Raw genomic sequence first — 25,895 nt, forward strand, 5'->3', positions numbered from 1 at the left:
AACAAAGTGGAAGTGCTTGGGAACGACAGCAATTAAACCACGAAGTGGTAGGCCACGTAAACTGACAGAGCGGGGTTGGCGGATGCTGAGGCACATAGGAAGCAGAGGTCGCCAACTTTCTGCAGAGTCAATCGCTGCAGACCTCCAAACTTCATGTGGCCTTCAGATTAGCTTAAGAACAGTGTGTAGAGAGCTTCATGGAATTGGTTTTAATTATGGGTTACAATTATTAAGCCATTAATCACCAAGTGCAATGCAATGTGTCGGATGCTGTGATGGAAAGCACGCCGCCACTGGACTCTAAAGCGGTAGAGACACGTTCTCTGGAGTGACAAATCACGCTTCTCCATCTGGCAATCTGATGGACAAGTCTGAGTTTGGCGGCTGCCAGGAGAACGATACTTGTCCGACTGCATTGTGCCAAGTGTAAAGTTTGGTGGAAAGGGGATTATGGTGTGGGGTTGTTTATCAGGAGCTGGGCTTGGCCCCTTAGTTCCAGTGAAAGGAACTCTGAATGCTTCAGCATACCAAGATATTTTGGACAATTCCATGCTCCCAACTTCGTGGGAACAGTTTGGAGTTAGCCCCTTCCTCTTCCAGCATGACTGTGTACCAGTGCACAAACAAGGTCCATAAAGACATGAATGAGAGAGTTTGGTGTGGGAGAACTTGACTGGCCTGCACAGAGTCCTGACCTCAACCTGATAGAACACCTTTGGGATGAATTAGAGCGGAGACTGAGAGCCAGGCCTTCTCGTCCAACATCAGTGTGTGACCTCACAAATGCGTTTCTGGAAGAAAGGTCAAAAATTCCCATAAACACACTCCTAAACCTTGTGGACAGCCTTCCCAGAAGAGTTGAAGCTGTTATCGCTGCAAAGGGTAGACCAACGTCATATTAAACCCTATGGATCAAGAATGCAATGTCACTTAAGTTCATATGTGAGTCAAGGCAGGTGAGCGAATAATTTTGGCAATATAGTGTACTTGAGATTCAGAGGGTTTATATGTGTGCATATTCAATCTCCATTCATAGTGGACACTTTTATGGAGTGTATTGTATCTTGATAGATTTATCAGTAGAGGGCAGTGTGTCCTTGCAGGTGACATATTAGCCTCACTGTGGTTCTTGAAGTGCTGTTTTCTTTCTCTTTGTTTGTCTTTTCTCCTACACAAACTTATACACTCTTTTATCTTTATACAAAACACAAACACGTGTACACACAAACTCTTCCTGCACTCAGACCTCTGTTCAGACCTGCCAGAGCTGGAGATAGTGAGCCTCCTTTCAGAGGGACTACCCAACTACACTCTCCGAGCAGACACTGTGTTTGGATATGACAGTGACGACTGGCTGCACACCCCTCTGCTGCCACGAGAAGTCGTACTGGGACTCACACATGAGCAGATTGAAGAGACGCTCAAGTACTTCTGTGAGTACTTGATTTTATCACTTGATTGTAGTGCTTTATTTATTTCCACTTAACATGCTGTGTAGTCTGCACACATGGAATTGCCAGTGTCGGGCTCTGTGGCATTAAGCCCCACTTCATGTTCCCCAAATTACTTTTTGGCCATTGATGTGAAATATTTTATATATATTTAGAATTCCTTAATTCTCAGTGTAGCAACTAAAAATGAACTTTGTTTGTGTGTGTGTTTCTAACATGGACACTTATCTTATCCCGCCGCTCTCCTCCGCACATACTTCCTGGTTTAAATACCACATTTGTGAGTCACAGATGTCAAATATCACCAAGCCTATTAAGCTGTCGTCACTTGGCTTCCTAAGTGGTCTGAGCTAGAGCTCTGCAGACATTGTATCCTTTTGGTCACTCTGACATCATGATGACAATGTTGGCATTTCAGTTGCTGCAGCAACACAGGAAGAGTTTAGACTTTTAAGTTGTGTGAGTCCAGACTTTTAACTACTGTAAGGCATAAGTGATCATTTTTAGCGTCTTTGTTGACCATCCTAAAACGTCTTGATCTGCCCTTAGATTTAGTGAGTCTTAGAAATTCTGCTCCGTTTGCAGTATGTAATATTTAACTGAGCTGAGAGTTAAAGTTGAAGAGCCTCACTTCACAACAGAATAGTCAGACAAGCCAAATATGTAAATTACTGCTGTGTTTATGTTGTAGTAATATTTGCAAAAGGTTCAGGAATAGTTTTGCATTTCTTGTATGCTTGTAGCAGACAGTTCTGTTCTCTCCTACCAGAATCCACATTTTTCTATATGTCTTGTACTGAACTTGCACTTACCAAGTTTTTTGTTTTTAATGAATGAATGAATGAATGAATGAATGAATGAATGAATTTTTTATGCCTACTGTGCAAAATTGAACAAATAAATGCTAGGGCCTTAACCTCCTAGGTATCTTCTTCTTCTGGAGACCTCAGCTTAGAGTAATAGGATTTTCTAAGATGTATGTTAGTGTCCTCATATTGCTTAATAAGCTGAACCTTGCTGATGCCAAGCCGCATGTTGCTATCAGGAACGGGACAGACAAACCTGATCCATGCACATTGTGCCAAGTGTGCCAGTCTACAGTGTTTTGACTCTTTTTGGCAGGTAGCATACGGTGTTGTTGGTCACTGTTGTTTAATTCAATTCAATTCAATTCAATTTTATTTGTATAGCGCATATTTACAACAACAAGTCATCTCATAGCACTTTACCACTGGTTACTGCTTCCCCCACTGTACCATTTCCAGTCCTTATGGTGCAGTTGCTCCAAAGTTATCATTCAATAGAACTTTGTATTTCTATATTACTAATAGATAAAAAGACCAAAGGTATTGGTAATTGTAAATGGTTCATATTTAAATAGTGCCTTTTTTAACCTTAGTTTCCAAAGCACTTCACATTGTGCATCTCATTTGCTTGACTGTCACACTATTTTTTACCTATCAACACAGTGCTTTAAACCTCGGATCAGACACTGCACATTGTATATCCTAAACTGCAGTCTTTGCGATTTGCCGAATGCATTATTCAAATTGCGATTTTGATTTAAAATTGATTCATTGTTCAACGCTATTTGTAACTAGTAACATAATGTAGCGTTTATCAGGTAAGAGTTTTTTTTCTGATAATGTCTACCTGGATGTAAAAAAAACCCTGGATAGCCGCAGAGGTGCGCTTGCTGCTGATGGCCCGTGGTGCAGCCTTCAGGGTGGGAGACAGGACTGCTCCTTAGTCAGCCAGATCTGAGCTCTCGAAAGGGATCAAGGCTGCGAAACGCGTCTATGCAGAGAAAATCCAGGAACACCTCTGTGACACAGGAAACACCAGATGGATGTGGCAGGGAGTCCAGGCACTGACGGACTACAAGACCAGGCAGGGGGTCGACAACGATGGCACTTCTCTTCCAGACAGGCTCAACAACTTCTGTGTGCGCTTTGAAGCATTGACAATCAGAGAGAGGGCTGGTCCTTCTCCTTCATCTGTCAGGCCAGCTTTCACCATCAGCGCAGCAGACACACGGAGGACCCTAGCCAGGGTCAACCCACGAAAAGCAACAGGACCGGACAACATCCCGGGACGTTTGCTCAGAGTCTGCGCTGACAAGCTGGCAGATGTGCTGACTGACATTTTCAACATCTCCCTCAGTCAGGCCATAGTCCCCAGATGCTTCAAAAATTCAGTGGCAAAGAAATCAGTTGCAGCCTGTCTGAATGACTAACACTCGATCACACTGACACCAATTGTGATGAAGTGTTCTGAATGGCTCGTCAAACCACACATCACAGCCAGCATTCCTGCATCGCTTGACCCCCCTTCAGTTCGCTTACCGTCCCAACCACTCCACAGAGGATGCAATATCCACTACCTTGCACTCAGTCATCACCTACCTGGAAAATAAAGACACCTACGCTAGAATCCTGTACATTGATTTCAGCTCATCAGCTTTAATACAATCATCCCCCAGAGACTAATAGAGAAAATCCTCCTACTCGGCCTGGATACTGCCACATCTCTGGGTCCTGGACTTTCAAACCGAAAGACCCGAGTCTGTCTGAATCAGAAGGAAAATCTCCAACTCCATCACACTGAGCACTGGATCTCCTCAAGGCTGTGTACTCAGTCCACTGTTGTTTACACTGCTAACACACAACTGTGCAGCCACACTTGAGGGGATCCAAATCATCAAGTTTGCTGATGATACCACAGTAGTGGGACTTATTCAACAACATTCATAATCTGCAAAACCACTAATCCTCAACAAGTAGTACATGTGTAACACCTACAAAGCAACTCAGACAGGCGGCGCAGTAAAGGGTGCTCACATCTCTGATTTTAAAGAGACTTTGTCCTGCATCTGTGATCTCCAATAGATATTGATTGTTTATGTATTAGTTCACATGATTGCTGTCCATCCATCCATTATCTATACAACGCTTAATCCTCACTAGGGTCGCAGAGGGGCTGGAGCCTATCCCAGCCGACTTAGGGCGAAGGCAGGGGACAGCCTGGACAGGTCGCTAGTCTATCACAGGGCTACACTTAGAGACAGACAACCAAGCACACTCACATTCACACCTTGCGACAATTTAGAATCACCAATTAACCTCAACATGTTTTTGGACTGTGTGGGAGGAAGTCGGAGAACCTGGAAAGAACCCACGCCGCATGGGGAGAACATACAAACTCCATGCAAAAAGATCCCACTGCCCCCACCGGGATGCGAACCGGCAACTTTCTTGCTGCAAGGCAACAGTACTGACCAGCTGCACCACCTTGCAGCTCACATGTTGTGCGGGACTCTATTTCTATAAAAGCCATGAGCCAAGACAAGGTGGCAAATGACCTTTGCAGGTGTTCCCACTCATAAATACATATCAGTGATATCAGCTGTCTGTTTGCAGAGTCTTGTACGTGTGAAATAGTTCTTAGCAAACAATCATATAATAGAGTAACTAGTTGTACTAGTTTTTGAGTTGTTGCCTGAATCAATCAATGTTTTGCGTAAACTGTGCATAATTGTCCATGTTTTTGTAACAAAGGGCTACAGAGTTAACGATTGTTAATCGTTAACTCTGTAGCTGTTAATGTTTGACTTCATAGTTTAGGTGATATGATTTCTGAAGAACCTTAACTGATGGTGCTGGATTAGCTTTGATTTTGTTCCTGTTTGATAGCTATGATAAAGCACTTATCACGCCTTTATTTGCTGTTGTGGCCAAAGTCCTTAAAACATTATTTCTTTATAACCATCTATTTCTCTTGCAGCCCTTTGTTATTATAACATTGTGTTGTTGCCTTGTAAGGGTTGAACCACTCCTCCAGATGAGGATTTGCATGTAGCCCCTACGCTTTCAAAGGTCTACCTCTGCACAGACTAACAAATGCTCGCAAAGACAAGAAATAGAATGGCACACTGCGAAAGTTGTATCTCTGCTGTCTCTTGCGTGCAGCGTTTGACCTGCAAAGAGTCGGTTTGTGGGTGAAAAATTAATGAGGATGTTAATATTTGATTAGAAGATACTGCTGTGTCTGGGGTACCAAATGCGAGGGTACAGGTCGGTCAGACTGAAAGGTGAATATGATGACAGAGTGTAGAATGACTGTGGGTTATGGCAACACATAAAACTTGACTGTAAAATTCACTGGAAATTCTTTAAGCCTGATGGTATCTTTGTTATTAGGTTGCCCTAAAATTACAGACAATTAGAATATTGTTACTTTCCAGTTATAGACAGCAGCTCCATTCATGTGAATTCATTTTTAATTACAAAAATGTATAGGAATTGCCCCCAGTAAGGCATTTATTTTGGCAGTAATTATTCGTGGGAGCATTGACTTGATCTTTGTCTATACACTGTTGCCTCTATCAGGCCTGTGTGGGTGTGGCTCTGTCTGCACCAGTCTTACGCAGAGCTCCCTCTCTATCTGCTGTTATGTATGCGTGGAGAAAAGAGCAGCCGTTGACATGGGCGGAACCTACCATCTCCCCCTGTTCTCAGGGGTGGGTTGGCTTTGTGCAGCATCCTTTTAGACTGCATCAGTTCTCTCACCCTAAATTGTTTTTTCACTTATAGGCACATCTTGCACGTCTTACAGTGATTGGACTCAGTCAGCATGCATAGCATCAGCTTTTATGGTTAATGGTTTAGGTATTGTTTCCGCCTTTACCCCTCCTCCTCCTCCTCTCCTCTTTTCTTACCCGGTAGTCCAACGTGGCCAGGTGAACGGAGGCAGGCATGACGACAGATGGCTTTACAGTCTGAGGGATTATATATTAACACTGAGCAGCTCAGATTCTCCTGCACACACAAGTGTATACACCCACTCACGTAGACTAGTGGATACTGTTTACCAAAACACACAAGCTAGCAGAATCATGCCAGAGACAAAACTGGTGTGTCACAGCACATCCGGCACACAGTAGAACCAGAAGGACAAGGGATTTAACCCATGGACAGAGACACGGAGAGCAGTTTTTCATCAGTCACCATGGAGGTGTGGAGCTCCTCATCGTCTGAGGAGGAGGAAGAGGACAAGAGTGCATCCAGTCTAGGCGATGAAATAGTGGAGGAGGAGAAGAAATGCCACAACAGCAATAACAATAACAACAATGACAGACTTTGCAGGGAGGTGACACAAGGTGAGATGAGGCAGTGTGTGATGTGACAGGGAATAAGAAATGGCAGGCGACTGATTGGTGATCTGCTTGCTCAGACAAGATACTTAAGAAAATGTAATAGTAAAGTATAGCAAGAAGTAAGGAGGGTCATTGTCGATGTGCTCATTCTGCCCAAATAACCTTCAGTAATGCTGCCTGCTGTGCTCTGTGGTACATTGCATTCTCTAGGTCTCTGTTATCTAAGCGCTTTAATACTTAATAGTGTCCTGCATATGCTGCAGGCTGCAGTGATGTCATTGACAATGCATACAAATGAAGATTAGCATCCACTAAAATGATTGTTTTTGCAGCACTTGTCCTAAGATTCATTTAAGACAAAGTGCTTCAAGACATGTAAAGTTTAGTAAATATATTCAGCTTGATTGTTTCTTCTTAGTGTGGTGAAGGTCACTGAGTTTGTGTATGCTTGTGCTTGTGTCCACACGCGCTGCAGCGGCATAATGAAGCCGTGTGTCCATGTTAGCAGTTGTAAATGGCATAATTTAGAATTTCTGTTGTTGTCTGTATTATACGGAGGTCAGTGCAATGGAATTGTCAAATTGCATTTTAATGTCCCAAATTTGATTTTCTTTTTCCTTTTTTTATTTTTATTTTATTTTTTTCAAAATTCTTAGTTAGTTTAATACATTTTAGAAGGAAAATTGTGCTTTAAAATTGGTCCAATGAGACTGGTTGTGGTTTTCATTCCTAGCAAAAGGTTGGGGTTTTGTGGGACAAGAACTGCAGGTACATTAACTATGCAGCTGGCCCAGTTCAGTAATTTAAGGTGTCTATGCTTTTACTTAAATGCCTCGAGTAACGTTACACTTTACATTTAAATGTGTCAAAAATGGTGTTTTTATATACGTATGATAATTTAATGGTGTTGGCTTCTTCTCTGGACCAGGTTTCTTGGCACACTATAGACTTTTTGCAGTATTTTTTAAATAAATGTATGAGTTTTGATTATAAAGATGCATACTCTGATCTTTTGGGTTTAATGTGAGCAGGGAGTCTCCTTTATGCCTTCTCTGTATGGGGCGTTCTTTGTCTGAATGGGTATGTGGCTGGCACATGCCCATGTCGCATTATTCATGCGACATGGGCACCTCTCCAGAAAAATGAGACGCTCTGGATTTCTGGCCTTGTATTTTATGTTCGCAGATGCTTATGCTGCACATTCTGTGCATGTGTCTTCTCATGCCAGGATTTTAAGCTAAGAAAAATCCAAATGTTATTTTAAGTCCATATTTGTCGTTAAAGTAGCTTTTTTTTTTTTAACCATTACCACTGTAAAGTCTGTTGACACTGAAGACTGAAATATTCAAACATTTATGCACTCCTGCCAAACTTGCCAAGTGTGCAGCTTCAGAACAGATCAATCTGAATCCTATTCATGGAGCTCATCCATGCCCGTTTGATCCCCACAACACAACAGACGTCATAAGTATACCTAAGTCAGCAAGGTTTATCCATTGGAACAGTATTAGGCTAGCAGTTCATTGTACCTGTCTGGATTTAGCTCAACCTAGACCCTAAAACCTCTTGCTGGCATAGTGAAACCTCTTTCCTTGATCTTCTCTGGGCTTTAACAGTCAGGTCAAGAGGAAATAGATCAGGTGTCTTGGCTGGTGGGCTTGGATAGATGTACAGTTAAAATGCTTGCTGCAGGATGAAGGATAGGACTCATTCATTTAAGTACAAATAAGCCATTTAATAAATGAAGCATTTTAAATCACCCTTCATTAACTGTCATTTAAAATAGTATAATATGTAGGAAAAAATGAGAAGTTAATATTCCTGATGCAGGAATACATTGATGTTATAGGCTTATTAAATGTGTTTAATTATTAATATTACTATCATTTGGCTGCACTGTTGACGACATTTGAATGAATCTTTCAGTACAGTAGGATTTAAGGAAGCTGGACAATCACCTGATTAACCTTTGTTAATTTATAGCAGGGAGGCTCAGCTTGCTTTGGCCAGATAAAACGGATTAACATTAAGAGGACCATAGCTCATCTTTCTTTGAAATTATTTGTTTTCAAATAAACAGTAACAGCTAAAAGACTTTTTTTTTTTTTTTTTTTTAACATGCACAATCTCAAAAAAAAAAAAATCTTAATGTGAGTCATTGTATTTTCATTTTTAATTTGAAAAAGGTCAGCTGGCATTCTGTCATGACTCTGATATGACCTGAGGGCCTTAAGTCGAGTATAGAATGTATTTTGATTATTACACAGAAGGACTATATGACCATAATTATGCACAGCTCAGGAACTAGTTTACTGTTAATTATGATTATTGTTTACTGAACTTCCTGATTCATAGAAATTTAATCAAAGATAATTACCAGATAGTACGATTTTGATGTCAGAAATCAACATCTTTACTCTCTTGTTGGTTTGAATGTTTAAGGGATTTAATGTATAAAAGTACGTTTTATATTGTTGTTTTCATCACTGTAATGAATAATATTAATTTAAATACATTTTTTTGAGCACTGGAGTTTATTTGATCGCAGTCAGATCTCAGAGATATTGTATTTTGTTTTTAGAATTTGATAAATCAGACAGTATTCGTGGCCTGACTTACTCGGCCGACAGCGTTAGATTCGTCCTTCTAAGGGAGACTGAGTATTCAAGTGCATTCACCCTGCTGCAGTATCCTTGAGAGAAACATGAGAACCTGCCATGTTATATAGCCAGCAGTGACCACTAAAATTATATTCACAGGGTTCCCAATGTCATTTGTCATCACTTTGTGAGAGTGATTTTGATGCATGATGATATTCCTGTCTGCTCTCCTCCTGACAAAAGATGTCTTGCAAAATCTTTTGGATAATTTTTGTCTCATTAAACTGCTTCACACTTGTGAAACATTTTTGTTACTACATTTGTGTTAATCTACTTAGTAAAGATGAAACACAGCATCCATCTAACAGTAAATCCCCTCAGACTGCTACAAACTTGATTTATGTTATATAAGTCATGGTCAGTATACGTTACTTCTGTCCATTAGACTGATTGGATGCTGATACAGCTATCCAGTCACTCTGTTTCCAGGCCAAATGCAAGGTCCTTAATCTAATTACTTTGCTATAGGGCAACTTCCCATCTCTTTAGTTTGGCTAAGCTTCTGACTGAAGTAGGATTACACAACGGGTTTTGTTTAGAAGTGTTTAGGCTCATTCAGCATTGTACACTGGTTCAGGCTAATTCTGTACATCTTTAAACAGATTCAAACTGTTGTTAAAATTTTGTAGGCGATTTATGTGATTGATCTGTGCCACTAAACAGGAAGGCTTGCAAAAAAAAACAAAACAAAAAAAACAGACAATTTAAACACACCATAGAATTTACTGTGTTTGGTAAATTTTAATTCAATTCAATTCAATTTTATTTGTATAGCGCAGTTTACAACACATGCTATCACACAGCGCTTAACATAGTAAGGTATAGACCTTACAAATTTAAACAGAGAACCCAACAATCCAAAGTAGCCTTTGGACTTCCTCTGAGCAAGCGGTTGGCAACGGTGGGAAGGAACCAAAACCTCCCCCAGAGGGAGGGGGGGAAAAAAACCTCCGGTAGAACCAAGCTCAGGGAAGACGGCCATCTGCCTCGAAATGTTTAGAACATAAGGCTCTGTCAATCAAAATAATAACCTTTGAATTTCCAATGAATTTAAGGTTATTAACAAATTAGAAAGGACGTCAAGTACACTGGTGACCATGTCAACGTCAGATCCGTCTCAACTGTCCTGGCTAATTGGTCTTCTGCACCCTTTTAGCCTTACTGACTTTGGTTTGTTTGTGCCCACTTGGTTGTCCAGGATGTAAACAAAGTTACAGGTCAATAGCCAGTCACTGTTATCCCTCCCATGCTGTACATATCCTTCTGGGGTGAACACTGTCAATTCAGCCCTGGCAGCCTCTCCCACTGAGCTATATTGGTATCCAGGAGAACGAGGTCTTTATTGGTGTCTTATCTGGGCTAAAAGGGATCAAGCTAAGAGGATAGCTGTCTGGGTGACCACATGGAGATGTTGTGGTCTGTCGCTCAGGAAACTCAAAGACAGTAACATGCTTTTTAGTCTGGCCATGTTGTTACAGGTTATATTAAATGTTAATTGTGTGACAAGTACGTATTTATGATGGAAGTCTCTCTTTCTTCACTCGTTTATAATCTATGAATAATGCTATTTTTTAAGCACATAAATCCATTTTCATCGGATCCAGAAACTTAACAGACAAGTGATATCTTGACAGTGCACTAACCAATAAGAGACAGCAATATCAGATAAAATTAGATAAAAGTTTATTGATCCCTCATCTGAGAAATTTACGTTACAGCAGCTAGATAAAGATGAGGCATGAAACAAGCAGAACAAAAGTTACAAAAGTACAATACTGCTAACAATGATAATATAATAATGGTATAATAAAGAGGCTTGATAAATTTACATATTGATATGTACAGATACGGCATAATTTATTTATTATATAAATAAGTCAACAAGATGTCAGTCCCTTCATCTCTTGTAAGTAAAAATGGTCTGTTTTTATATATTGTAGTAACAGTAGGTCACTGAGTAGCTTTCTGAGATATAGAAACAAGAAGAGATGAGTTACAAATAATAAATGAAACATTCCAACTGGCTTGTTATTGTTGTTTGTAACCACCGTCCTATCATAAGTTATCAAGCCTTGTTGCTATTCCCTTTGTGTCTTCCTCCTCCATTCATTAAATCCCTCTCTTCCTCCTCCCTCAGTGTTGTGCTCAGACAGAGTTGGCCAGGTCACCAAGACATATCATGACATTAAGGCAGTCACCCACCTGCTTGAGGAGGTAAGAGAGAGACGCACAGCAGATGAACGGGACTAAAAAGGTTTAAATTTATCTGCCTCACAGACCATCGCAATTTGTCACCATTTTCAGCACTCTTGTTTCCATCAGTGTGATCAGATGAAAGTTTCTGAAACCGGATTAAAAAATAAATAAAATTAAAAAGTGATTTCCTGATTTTAAACCATGATTATGCAACTGCAAAACTCAAATAATGAGACTACCTGTATTTATTCATGTCTGTGCAGAAAGAGCGGGATCTAGAGTTGGCAGCGCGGATTGGTCAGTCTCTCCTGAAGCAAAACCAAGAAGTAACAGCACGCAATGAAATGCTGGATGAACAGCTTGAAATTGCAAATGAAGAGGTATAAACAATACACAGTTTTTGTGACGAGTGTAATTCTTGATCTTTGTTGTGTCACAATCTGCCGAGCTCAAGTGATCATGACTTATTTTTCTAGATCGCTCAGCTTCGCCATGAGCTCTCGATGCGAGACGACCTCCTTCAGTTCTATGCAAGCACCGAGGAGATCGAGAACGCTCAATCGCAATCACCGTAAGTGCAAACACATACATGTACACACCTACCTGCCACTGGATTAAGCAGCATGAAAGCATACAGTTTATTTATAAGTTTATGTCAAAAAAAGGGTACATCTGTGGCTTAGTCTATGATGATTTCTTTAAAAACAAGTAAGCTTTGCTATTCTACAAGTAGACAGAAATTATAAAAGCAAATCAATTTAATTGCAATTTTTATTGATTAAAACTTGTCAATATGAGCATAATAGAACATTTCCGAGCATCAGACAAGGTGTGCTTTATCCATGTCCCTTATGAAAAATCTGTAATTAATGCTTCAGGTAAGCACAAATGCTACCCTAAAGTAATTCAAAAGCCCTCATGCTTCTCTTAAATGATATATAAGATGTGTTTATCGATGTTTATGATTCAAAATTCAAAAGTTTTTATTGTCATATGCTCATAGGTTATGTGCAGTAAAATGCAAAGTGACTGTTTTTCAAGGCTGTGCAATAACAATGAGACATTTTAAAAGAACATTCTTTAAAAACAATAGAAAAATAGAGAAATAAGAGATAAAATTATTCTAAATGCTCACTATGAAGAATTGTGCTTTACACTGTTGCTCACTACAGTGAAATTGTGTGTGACTAAACACACGTCAGCACATGTCCACTGATCCTCTCAACGTTTCCAGCTAAGCATGCCAGTAAACTCCTCCCCAGCAGCAGTTGATCATTATCATCCCTTTTGAGGTATTTTCACTGCTGCTGGCCGTCTAATACTTGTTAATTATCACCTATTTTTAAAAATAACAGGCTGGGTGTTTATTTATCTACAGGTTGAAGTTTGTGTATCAGTGGAATGCATTTAGGAAAAACATACAATAAACCAATTAGGAATAAATATAATCTCAGTCTTTTGACTTAACATCTGAGCCAATTAACAATTTTTTTGTGAGCTTTGTGATAAATTTAAGCTAAACAGCCTTGTGTCTTTGTTTGCTTAGGAGTATAGAAGCATTTGTTTTGGAGTTTAAAATTCATAAGAGTGAATATTTCATAGTATATTTTAAGGTAATGCTTTTTTTTTTTCTTTATGCAGAATCAAGAGGAATGAATCATGCAGTTCTCTCAGCAACTTCGTCCACTACGACTTCCTGCAGCAGAAACTGAAGGGTTTAGAAGAGGAGAACCGCAAACTGAGATTAGAGGTAAACAATTTCCTCAGATTGAAATGAAAGAAAAAATTTGTTGTTTTGTATAAAATACGCTAAAATAAGACTCTTAAAAAACATTTTCATTCTTTATGGTTTCATTTGTGCTTCTATTTGATAGTAGGAAGTAGAGTACGCTGTCTGTTTGTACTCACACAATGCAAACATTTAACATTGATGTCGTTTCTTCAGGCCACGGAGCTCTCAACAGAGACGTCTAACTATGAGGAGCAAGAACAGGAGTTGATGATGGTGTGTGTGGAAGAGCTCTGTAAGTGTTATGTTTGTTTTTTTTAAATGAATACAGGGTAACTGTAACTCAGGTGCAGGTGCATTTATGGGACTTGTGTGTTTCAGCGTCTGTCAATAAGCAGGTGGTCGATCTGTCAGAGGAGCTGGCACGGAAGGTTGAGGATTCTCTCCGACAGCAGGAGGAGATCAGCTCACTGCTCGCTCAGATTGTTGACCTACAGGCTCGTTGCAAAGGGGTGAGGAAATCACACACATATACACACAAGTTCTGTTATATTTTACATCAAATACTTGTCTTAAAACTAATAATAACTCTTTCCTCTTTTTAGCTGACCCATGAGAACGAGGAAGTGAACCAACAGCTGAGTGCCTCCCGTGAGAGCCAGCTGAAGCTGAAATCAGAGGCAAGACACTCTCAGCACTATATTTGGAGTTGGATTAGGATGTTTTCACATTCATACTTGAGCTCAGTTTTGTTTTTGTTTCTGCATGGCTGAATAGCTGTCATGGTGGCGACACAGAAGGAAGGATTGTGGTGTTTACAGACACCTATTTTTAACCTTAGAAAATGTGCAGTTAAGATTTTAAGAGTCTCCACATGACTTCCAATAAATGTCTGTATCCTGACACCTACCTGTGCATAGGCTTAACTCAGCATCACATATTCAACTCCTCCTGTATGCGACAGTGTTTTGTTCTTGCTCTGCAGTTTGACTCATTTACCTCCCCCTGTCTGCAGCTCAAGGATTTGCAGGACAAGTATTCCCAGTGTGAAGACATGCTGCAGGAGGCCAGAGAGGACATTAAAAATCTGCGAAACAAGAGCCTGCCCAACAGCACGGTGCAGCGGTACACTTCACTGGCCTCCGTCCTTCCCATGGACTCTCTGGCAGCAGAAATAGAAGGCACCTTCCGCAAAGGCCTGGACACCCCAGCTCCCTCCGAATACAAGTGAGTCTGTCCCCTGTAACAGTAAATATTACCACGTTGTAACTGTGTGGTTTATGTGCAGGTCTTAATGTGTCACTTTTTCATCTTTACAGAGTCCTCCGATTTTTTGCTTGTAGATTGTTTAGTTTACAGTGTAAAAGCTTGGAAGCAATCGTGTGTTTGAATTTCTATTAACGATTTCTGTAGCTACATGAAGTTTATCGTTCAGAAAACTAAGGAGACTGGATTGAACTTGCTCAGCACCAGAACATTAACTTTATGCATTAAGTGCTTACATGTTCTGGTAGTTCCACTTCCTGCCTTTATGACGCCTGAAACTAAGACACAGTCCTCTAGAGTCTCTTTAATTCTAATAGCTAATAGATAGGCAGGTCAACCTTCATTAAACACATGCATTTCTGACAACTCATTTTATTCTGTGAAGGGTTGAAAAGGAAATAGTTGTCATATTTTAGCCTAGACATGTATTTGTGACAAACTCTTGAAAGCAACAAAACGGGTTATGCTGCAGGCAAGGTGTAAAAAAATTCCTGGAGGTGTTTAGATACTTTTTTCCCCGGCGGTGAAAAACCAGCACCTGGCAACAATCCAAGCTGAATGTAGCTTTAGGGGATGACTCTTTGACGTGATTTGTTTAGCTGATGTAAATATCCACAGCAATTCGCTGTGAAAAAAATAACATAAAATGCTGAGGTTGAATACAAATTGTGCGCCATAACAATATAAACACTGTCATCCAACATAAACACGCAATTTTCACAATTAAGAACTGTCTTTGTAGTTCTATTTCTCCACATACTAATCTGGATTTAGTGGCATTTGAGCCAAAATCTGACAACGGTTTTGTGTTTTTTTTGTTGGCCAGCAACTGCCAATTAAACTTGAGTAAGTTCATCCATCAGTAGTGGTTGGATGGAGGCCTGTAAAGTCAAACTAATGGACTCTAAAACTTTATTGTGCTACAACTTTAAAACATCATGGCTATTCAGTTTGAGGGAGTTTGTGACCCACCGAACTGATATTGGAAGATGCCCCTGTTGAGTTATTTGGGTTTTGAACTTAAGTTGTCTGCCTGAACTTGACTCGCCATTGAAGACAACAGAGGAGGCTGGTCACCTCCACTCACTTTCCATTTTTATTTAATCTTTTCAGAAAGGAATCAAGCTGAGTGTTTGCTAGTTGATAACCTTAGAATAAAAAACACAAACCCATATTATTCAATAAATCCATCAACAATAATTTAAATTTTCCATTTTAATAATTCCAAATTAAAATGATTGGCAAACACTTCATATACTTCGTATTACTTAATTAAATAAACCAAGTCCAGAAACCAACATCCTAACACAACATGAATTAAATAACAAACTCCAATTTTATCCTTTAAAGTCACTTCAAACTGTCTATACATACCAGTAGCGTCTCTGCAGTCATCAGTACAATGAAGATTTCTGACCTTCCTCCCTGCACTGGCATGAACGGCAAACAAAAGAGAACACACCTTCCCAGGACCCACTAATGAAGCCTTCTTCTCCCTTCAGGCCTGAGCTGACATACATATCAACTCAAAATGGCAGCACTGCCCCCTTGCTGCTAGTAAAATAAAGAACCAGGTGAAAAATTAAATAAACAAATAAACACATATATACACAGCAACATAACTTAATTCATAACTTAACAGCCCCTGAACTAAAAGTTTTTATAGCAGCAAACTTTTGTAAAAAGTTTAAATGTAGGGATTTAATTGGTGCAAAGTAATCAATAAGTGGGACTAAAGTGCTGTGGAGTTGACTGGTCTACATAAACAGTTGTATTGATGCAAAAGAACTGAAACACATTTGGACTGATAAAATTTGGTTTTGACAGTTTGTGAGTTTCAACTGCAACATCCTGCTTGACTGTCAAACATACAGCATTTTTGGTGCATCCACAGCTTGTAGAAAACAGTATTAGCAGTATGTATAATGAACTGTGATTGAGATGACACTAAAACCTTGTTTGTCCTGGCAGGAACCACCCGTGGCGAGTGTTTGAAACAGTGAAGGTGGTGAACAAGGCTGGGAGGTTGCGGTCACGGTGCCACTCTCCAGGGCTGCCAGGCTCCAGCCCAGTGTCTGCACGTTCCAGCTGTACCAGCACCCCCAGAACCAGCTACTATGGCTCTGATAATGCCAGCCTTACCTTGGAGGACAAGCCCAGCTCCAATCATGCACAAAAAGAAGACAACAGGTGACCTTCTATTATTCGATCAAGTGGAAAATTCCAATAATAACAATAATAATAGTAGTAATAATATAAAATAATTTTTTAGAAGCCTTAGGATCTCCACATTAAAACTACATCATTGGGTCTTCCCTTTGTAGTGTTAGTGGGCCAAAACGTCTTGGTCAGCCAGGCACACCGGGAGGCCAAGACCTCGAGGCTGCCCTGCGCAACCTCTCTGCCCGCCAGCAGAACCACTCCTCTGAGCGGCCTTTCTTTGATGTGGAGCGCGAACGTAAACTCCGTGCCTTGGCAGCAGACTGCGAGGAGGGCGAGGGCTCCAGTGGCTTCCTGACACCAAACGACAGCCTGGTCTCCAGCCCAGCAGCATCGACGGGCACCAACTACTCCAATGGCAGCTCACGACACTCCTGTGGCTCCTCGAGTGGATCCAGGTCCTACCTGCCCGACCGTCTGCAGATTGTCAAGCCTCTGGAAGGTAAAAACTCCTGCTTTATGTTGTGTTCTGCCAATATTTTGGAATCTACTCCAGATTTTGTAGCGTAATGAAGAATTGAACCAAGACAAAGAAAGCTGATCATTGTTGAAATTAGCCTCTAATTCAGATGGAAAGCTGCCACGCTCTTAAAAAGGATGTTTTCACTGGAAAAGAAAAAATTAAACACTCGCATAGCAAAGACAGGAAAACATTATTTTTTTACTTAATTGTAAAAGTAAAACTAGCAAATAATTTGCAACTACATTTGACATTAACATCCATCAATGAATACATACTTAATCATAGTCCCCACTGGTTATTGTAGTTTAGCTCAAATTGTTTTAGTTCTAGGTCTGTGGAGAATTAAATACATTTAGCTTCTTTTAGGATTTGTGTTCACACACTTAGCATTTTGGTAAGAAATTTCTTCTAATATTTTAAAAAAAAAATTTTTTAGCTTTTTTGGCAAGACTGACGAAGAATGTGTAAAATAATACCATAATACAAACATCGATAAAGTATGAAATTCAAATGTAATGACAAAAATACAACCTGTGGTAAATTTTTTCTAGGTATTTTTGATTTATTGGAATTTAATTACCCCATACTTCAGCTTCAGTCCCCTCTGGCTCTTTACCATCAGGCTCAGTGACTCTGCACCAGTGGCAGCAGCTGGCCAGACCAAACCTGGGAGGCATCCTGCACCCACGGCCGGGCGTCCTGACGAAAGACTTCAGGGAGCTCGAGGTCGACATACAGCACGTCTACAGCCTGAACGACCTGGAGGAGGATGAACCGGATCTGTCACAGCTTTCTGGAGCTCATGGAATGGGTATGACATGATAACACACTGTACTCACAGTTTCACTCCCTTTGTCGTTTCTATTTACTTCATCACATTCCACGTTTATTAGTGTCTCCCCTCATTGTTCAACGTGTTTGTGCCATTTGCTGTGTAGAATTAGTGTTGTTTCCATCTGCATTGGCTCCTTTAGTGCCTCATTAGATGTGTGTGTTTTCCTTCATGTGTAGTTTAATGCATCTTTTACCTTCATGACCTCACAGTCTCTCCGTCGGCTCACAACCTCCCTCAGACCTCTCCCACACATACCATTACCACCTGCCAAGTCCTTCAACCCTCCCTTCTCATCCCCTCCTTCTCCACTAGGTAAGAATTCATATGCTGAAAGCATCTGCCTTTGTTTTTTTAATGTATTTTTTCATGTGTATTTTGTGTTGTCCTTGTATTTTTTTCACAGCAGTGCCAAGTGAATTTCCATCTTGGATAATGTTTAATTTGACTTTGCACTAATGTGATTGACCTGAGTTACTGCTTCAAGGAGTTGATTAACCCAAAGCTTTTCTTTACAGTGTAACTTTCATTAAGTGAGTGTGCATATTCCAGATTGCTTCTTCTTAATCCTGCTACCTTTCTTCCTCCTAACTTCTGCTGTTTACACCCTCAGTGGCAGAAAACATCTGTCGAGGCTCTTTCTCCCACTCTAGAAGGAGCCTTCAGGGCAAAGTAAGAGCACAGTGTTACAGATGCTCTCTGAATGCCTAAATAATGTCTTGAATATTAACAACAGAAACACAGTACCATGTTTGTTTAGCTAAATGACGTCTTGCTTGAGCTTCCTGCCTGAAAATAATTCTTTCAATAAAGTATGAGATTGAATTGTTGAATTTGGTTTTAAACACCATTTATTGAATTGTTTCTAAAAGTGTAAGGTAGTTGTTTGCTGTTTGTTGTACTTGTCAAAAATTCTGAACTACCATATAAACAAAAATGAATGACCTTATTACTTAAAAAAATAGTTAGATGTACTTGTATTGACGTACAATTACGTTTTAATGTGCTATAAGCTATTTATCAAGTGTCAATACATTGCTTATAAATGCTAAACACAGGGAAAGGTTAAATATTAGTTGCTGCTTTATAAAGAAAGCCATGCACTGTGCTTCTGGTATATATAAGTCTTCACCTTCTTCACCTACTAACTGTTTACTAAAAGCATTTAAGCTGTTATATCGACCCTCACTTGTTTGTGCTCCCCACATTCTTTATTTGTTAAGGCCTATTCATGCTGTCGGCAATGGTACGCTTGTTAAGCTGCACACACGGACACAGATAGCATGAGTTGGCCTTTACACTACACATTTTTATGTCCCTTTTTTAGGTTTTCATCTCAGCAAACCACCAGGTCTTGTTTCATCAGCACTGACACGCTAACATGTTTATTCATCTCATAGTGAAGACAACCTGAACTAACCAAAACTTTTAACACTGCCTTGTTTTTTAAATTATGTGTGAAAGTATGTGTGTGTAAATACAGCCATTGGGTGTTTTTTTTTTTTTTTTTGCTCTGATTAAATAATTTTTCTTTTTTTTTTTTTGTCAGCAGCCTTCACTCTTTCGGCCTGCCATCTTGTTGGAACTGTGAGCACGTGAACGTTTCACCTACTTCCCACCAGCAGCACTTTGGCCGGGGAGGTCGGACCACCACCACCACCACAAATTTAACCCCTTCATCACTGGGACTCCTGCAGCTGCTGCAAGAACGCGGCATCTCAGCCTCTCCTCATCCCCACCACAACCTGCACTACAGCCACAGTGTGACACCCCCATGTTCCACAGTAAAAGACAAAGGTGGAACGGTCTCGGACAAAGAGGAAGGAAGGATCGTTTTCAGTTTGAACTTGGTGGAGAAGCTTCAGAGTCTTGGGCTGCACAGAGTGGCAGCCTGGGGGATGATGGGCCGCGGTGGCAACGACAGAGAAGCAATCAAACATCCTCCTAAAGTGTGATGTGCTCACTGTTTATTCACCCCAGTGACTTTACATTAAGCCATGTGCAGTTCAGGGCCCACCACAGCACCCGTGTCTTGAAAACAAAAGCCACAGAATGTGTTAGAGCCATACTTTTGAGTTGTTGGTAGTGTACAGTACTATCCTTTTTCTATGAACTCATGCACATTCACTGTTAGTTTGCGTGTGAGACATCGTCATCTCAGGACGGCAACCTGATCACCAATCTGTTTGACTCACACATTGCTTCTTTTTACACACAAGAAAAGGAACATCAAGAAGGGAAAAAAAAACTTTTTATACTGCGTTTTGTGGATTTCATTTTACAGCTTTCCTCATCACTGGTTTTAAAAACCTCCTCACTTGTTATTTTTTTAGTTTCCAAAGTGAAACAGCCACTATGTGTAAATAGCATCAGTGTTGTTTAAAGTATATACATATATATATATAAAATAAATTGTGTGCAGTAAATTACAGTTAGTTGAAACAACAAACCAAACCAATTCTACCACACTGAGGAAAATGCACTTAAATACACTTCAGGTCTTCCTGCTTATACACTGCTACATTGAGAAAAGCATGTTGTATATACGGTAGTCAAACATACTGATAAAGAAGCACTGCAAAGACTTCTGATACAGCGACCAAGCTGAATAATGATAATAATGTTCCTTTGGCTGTCTGCTCTGCTGTATGTCACATAGCGCTTGCAGCATCACCTCTGAGCTGTTGAAAGTTCTGAATTTGTAAACTTTACTCTGAGCCAAACCCTTCACCAAAACCAAATCAGGTTTGCTTGTGCTGCATCGAAGACAGTAAATGGGATGTTTTTGTAGCAACATATGTGCTAACTCACTGTCTGACTGAATATCTTTGTTTGGACAAATCTGTATATCATAGCATCAGGAATTTTTACACCTGCTGGGATTTAAATTTGAGCAAAAATAATCGTGCTGGGCATTTAAAATGATTTCTCGTATTTATTAAATACAAGTAGAGGAAATGTCAACTATTTAAGCAGCATGTTTCTTTCTGAACGATCGACTGTAGCAAAAATACAAAAAGGCATAGGATACTGTGGATTTAAAAGGGAAGAAATCATAAACACAGGTTATAATAATTTGTGTTAAATTGACTTAAATCAACCAAACCACTGTTTCTCTGCACTACTGTTTGCTGTAGTTTGTGTTAGCATCACAGCTGTATATGTCAGTGTGTATAAATTGTACCACCTGTGAATAAAACTTTCCATCCAGAACAGGTTTGAATGGCTGTAAATCTCCGTCATCATCACCGCACTGAAATCAACAGACATCCACGCTGTGGTGATGATTCTGCAAAATAGTTTATTTTCAAACTTGCAGGTGAAGTAAGACATTGAGTTTTTATAAAATCTGGATAAAAAAAGCAGGAAATGTGAGCTCCCATGCTGCTGTTGTCGTGGTTTTGCTTCATTCTGCATCCCGGCGTCCGAAGTCCACCCAACCCTGGTAGTCCCGATCCGTCATGCATTCAGAGTTCATCATCTCTGTGAACAAACCATTCCTACATGAATCACACACACAAGGCTTCAGTGCACAGGTCAGGGAATTTCCTTGGAAATCAATTTTTTAAAATGTATTTATTTGCTTTTTTGTGGCAGCAGCAGCAGCAACAGACAGAAACAAAACACCAAAACACTTTCACGCCCAGTCATACCTGAGATTGCTTGCATTATTTGTTTGGTCATAATCTCGCGTTCATCTTCCGACAGGTGCGGCCGTCTCTCCACCCGAGTCTGAGGCGCCGGCTTTGAGCCTCTGATCATCTCCCGCCTGTTTAGAAGTCGCTGTAGGATTTTCGCCTCCTTTGCTTCTCCGGATGCAGAGGGTTCAGGTGAGGAGGCTGAACCAGACACCAGCAGTGCAGCCAGCAGTGCAAAAACAAGAATACGTTTCCCTGACATGTCTGTGTGCAAAAAGAAGGAACAATTTCTGTTAAAACCACACGCATAATCCCTCACAGCTGCTCCAAATGACAAAGTTACTGTACCTGTGTAGATGAAGTCTGCGATGAGTTATGCCTTCAGTGCAACTCTGGTGACTCTGAGCAGGTCTGTCTCTTTATACCATGAGTTTGTTATACGTGATATGCCCTAAAATCAAAGACTGATAACAGTACAGAGCACTGGATTGATTGGGAGACGGATACATCGGAAGGATGTGCGTAAAAGGAAACGATACACCTCTACACCGACAAGTCCATTATTGTGATTTACACTTACGTAGAAAGGCACTGCAATGACAATAAAACAAGTCAATGTGTTTACATAAGAAATCCAATACTCATTTAGGGCCTGTTGTAACCAACACAAAGAAGCTTGTGTGCAATGAGGCCACTTTGGGATTCAACTATTCCAAATACACAACATAGACATAATAAAAATGTACCTTTACTTGTAGCAAACATCCTTAGCTTTAAGACAATATGAGTTAATGGTTTTTCACCTGTCCTTAAAAGAAAGTAGAGCTTGAATCTTGATAAATCTAATGTGAAATCTGCACACTTTAATCCCTAGTTCATGGTCATTAAACTGTGCTCTGACCTGTACTTTCCAGGTGATGTAAACACAAAACCCTTTTAGCAAAAACACACCAGAGCTCGGATGACATTAGCACTGTTTACATAGCAGCTCTATAGATCTTTTTTTTTCTCTCAAGTGGCCCAGTTCCTCAGCATCCACAGACGATCTGTTGCTGCTAGTAAGGCAGAAACACCACAAATATTTTCAACCTGGCAGAGAAAGTGTTGTCTGTCAGCAGTGAGCAATTGTGTACCAAGTACCAGTGATGTTGACACAATAGAGAGCAGAAAGTGCAGACGCTCCCTCAGGTTGTCATCAAAAATCTGAGCAGCTGAGAAATGTTTGCTGAAATGTTACATGTCAACTTTTGTTCATTACATTTAACGATACTGTGGTGCAAAGATAATCACAGATCTGACCGTGATTTGACATTTTGAGCGGCACACCCACTGGAAAAATCTGATAGAGGACCCAGATGTCGCATTCTGCCGGCAGCTTTCTCCTTTAACCTGTTGCTCAGGCTACCTTTGTACACACCCATCTAATCAGACAGAGCTGTATCATGCATAAGTGGACAACCGCAAAAAATGGTTTCTTGTTTCCCACTGAATTGCAGAAAGACACTTGATGAGACAGCTTTTCTATCAGTACTGGATTATGGGGACATTTTGTACTTGCCACTTTTAATATTTTACCTTTTGATATTTTAGTGAGGCTGCAAGGTGACGCAGTTGGTTGTACTATTTCCTTGCAGCAAAAAGGTTGCCGGTTCGCGTCTGGGTTCTCCGGCTTCCTTCCACAAATCCAAAAACATGTTGAGGTTAATTGGTGATTCTAAATTGTCGTAAGGTGTGAATGTAAGTATGCTTGGTTGTCTGTCTCCAAGTGTAGCCCTGCGATAGACTGGTGACCTGTCCAGGGTGTCCTGCTTTCGCCCTAAGTTGGCTGGGATAGACTCCAGCCCCCCTGCGACCCTAGTGAGGATTAAGCGGTGTATAGATAATGGATGGATGGATATTTTATTTTAGATTTACATTTTATTCATTTATTATTATCCATGCTTCTTATTTGTGTGCCTATTTCTTTTATTTTTTTTACTCTGCTACACTCTAAATGGTCTCAATGTATTCCAAATTTAGGAAAACGAATAAATGAACCTTTGTGCTAACTTACAGAATTCCTGAACAGCTGGTGAAAGTTTATATAAATTAATAGTAAACTTTATCATCAGTGCAGCTTAAATTCCTGGTCTAACTGTAAAGATTTAGTCTAAATAATACCTCTGAAAGGTCCTTATTATCATCAGTGTTGAAGGCGCTGGTTTGACTTTTTTTTTATTAATGTCCTAAAACAGGATTTTCTGAGCATCTTCTAGCTAAAAAAGGATCTTCGCAGCTTCAACACTGTGTCTTCATCACAGTCAAAGTGGATGAAAACATTAAGCAAGTCACCTTAAACTAGATATTTCATAGGAAAATCAGTTGAAAAAGGTTTCTGTGGATATGTCCAAAGTTGAGAGTTGCTGAAGTCATTTTATTAGTATGATTTAGAGAAAATATAAAACAGTGCTTCTGTTTTAAGGCAGAAAAAGAAGGGAAAGAGTTGAATGTGATGATACTGATGATAATCCCATCATGTTTAAGCTTCACATTCAAACAAAACTAAAAATCCCTTAGATTAGAAACACAAATTCTAACCTTGTAGAATGGAGTTTGTCTGCAACACGTATGTAAGTGAAAGTCACTGCGATGCAACTATAGCGTGCAAAGCGTTATCTATCAATTTCCTTGACTGGGTGTGTTCCACTGCAGATTTTTTAGATTCTTCTGTCACTCACTTTACTTTTAACCTGACCACATGTGAGATAAAGCTCCTTAGAAAAGGCGAGCCTGCGGTTTGGACAAACACAGCTCCTAAATGATCAACAGAACAAGCATTGGCTCCCATGGGTTCGCCAGAGTAGATAGAAATATCAAATAACTTTTCTAAAGAAAGGGTTACAGAGAACTGGTTTGCTGTGGTTAAAAACAAATCTTGTTCTTCCAGATTCTCTTAACGTCTATGCATTATGCAAAGTAGAGTTCTAGCTGTTCGTACACGTATAGATGTGTGGGACGACTTTGGTGCAGTTTGAACATGACAGTGATGATGAAGGACAGCAGTACAAACAAATGTAGAGAGAGTAGCTGCTGTGCATTTGTTTGCTGTTGTTGATGCACATGAAGGTACAACAGTGAAACCACACACACACACACACACACACACACACACACACACACACACACACACACACAAAACAATGCCAAAACCACTGCTTTAATCCTATCCGCTGCCACCAGGTGAACAGGTTGATCTCACTTCACACTGCAAAGCACTTTGATTTATGAGTTCAACAAAAGCCACTAAAATGTTACATAATTAATTATTTTTAGGTCAAACTTAGATTAGATTCTAACAAAAACATTCTAACTTTACTGTCATAGCACAGAATATAAGTACAGTGATGACAAAATGCAGTGTAAATTAGTTAACAGTTCGATAACGATCTATAAATTAGTTTATATAGTGACTTTTGTTGGACTTAGTAGGTGCTTTGTAGAATGAAACAAGGTTAAATACGAATATATGTGGTTTAAAGTAATACCTCGCAGAATATTTTATTGTATGCCACCCACATAAGTTGCATTCTTTGGTTCTGGGTGCAGGAATAAAGTTGTGTACACTTGTATTGTGTAAATATTTGTGTTATTTAGGAGTTTAACAAAAGCCACTATAAGGTTGCATAATCAGTCATTTTTAAAATTCAGTTTAGATTAGATTTATCTTTAACTTTAAACTTTTTGTCGCTGCAGAGAGTAGAAGTACAAAGACAACAAACTGTAGTATAAAGTGTCAAAAGTACTGTAGATTAAATGAAAATTATGAATTACTACATATAATGGCTCTTGTTAGGGTTAGGCTAGGTTAAATATACACTTGGATCAAAATAATACCTTAGTTAATGTTTTGTTTTACATCATCACATGGGTTTCATCCTCTGGTTCTGGATGCAGAATTAAAGGTATGTGTGAATGTGTGCATGAGAGAAAGAACCTACTGAGTTTTATTTAAGAGTCTAACAAAAGCCACTCTGAGGTTGCACAACTAGTCATTTTTTAAAGATTTAGATTAGATTAGATTTAACTTCACTGAATATAATCTAACTTTGATGCACAGAGTACAAGTACTAAGACAAGGAAAGGCAGCATCAGCAGCAATAATACTGTATAAATGACTTTATATATATATATGTATATAACATAAAACTAATGTAACAGTACTTAAACAAGTCTGTGACACCAAAATATGCAAAGCTGCTGGTTATTCTAGACCAAGCACTTGCAACAGTAACCCCTGCAGTGAAAT

At 39.8% G+C, this 25,895-nt stretch overlaps 2 protein-coding genes and 1 long non-coding RNA gene across 4 annotated transcripts; 1 reads left to right on the top strand and 2 right to left on the bottom strand.

The window, feature by feature from the left end:
- Nucleotides 1–736: 736 nt before the first annotated feature.
- On the bottom strand, nucleotides 737–25,785 carry LOC103362538 (uncharacterized). Of its 2 annotated transcripts, none has more exons than XR_520468.1 (3): nucleotides 25,766–25,785; nucleotides 24,803–24,804; nucleotides 737–986 (listed from the first exon to the last, which is right to left on the bottom strand). It is a non-coding gene; the product is annotated as an uncharacterized LOC103362538 (long non-coding RNA). The 2 variants fall into 2 exon arrangements; XR_520467.1 differs by lacking the exons at nucleotides 24,803–24,804; nucleotides 25,766–25,785 and adding exons at nucleotides 5,494–5,498; nucleotides 20,365–20,375.
- Nucleotides 6,347–21,185, top strand: hap1 (huntingtin associated protein 1). Its single transcript, XM_008288918.1, has 14 exons — nucleotides 6,347–6,609; nucleotides 11,404–11,480; nucleotides 11,726–11,842; nucleotides 11,939–12,033; nucleotides 13,104–13,212; nucleotides 13,408–13,486; nucleotides 13,573–13,703; nucleotides 13,797–13,871; nucleotides 14,207–14,418; nucleotides 16,429–16,647; nucleotides 16,782–17,119; nucleotides 17,763–17,951; nucleotides 18,185–18,287; nucleotides 19,525–21,185. The coding sequence occupies exons 1-14, from the start codon at nucleotides 6,420–6,422 to the stop codon at nucleotides 19,925–19,927; spliced, it is 2,337 nt and encodes a 778-aa protein (XP_008287140.1). The 5' UTR covers nucleotides 6,347–6,419; the 3' UTR covers nucleotides 19,928–21,185.
- LOC103362536 (cholecystokinin) lies at nucleotides 21,254–21,872 on the bottom strand. Its single transcript, XM_008288917.1, has 2 exons — nucleotides 21,626–21,872; nucleotides 21,254–21,455 (listed from the first exon to the last, which is right to left on the bottom strand). The coding sequence occupies exons 1-2, from the start codon at nucleotides 21,870–21,872 to the stop codon at nucleotides 21,379–21,381; spliced, it is 324 nt and encodes a 107-aa protein (XP_008287139.1). The 3' UTR covers nucleotides 21,254–21,378.
- Nucleotides 25,786–25,895: the final 110 nt, after the last annotated feature.

The sequence above is a fragment of the Stegastes partitus genome, unplaced genomic scaffold (genome assembly GCF_000690725.1).
Source record: "Stegastes partitus isolate 25-593 unplaced genomic scaffold, Stegastes_partitus-1.0.2 Scaffold581, whole genome shotgun sequence".
Taxonomy (NCBI): Eukaryota; Metazoa; Chordata; class Actinopteri; family Pomacentridae; genus Stegastes; species Stegastes partitus.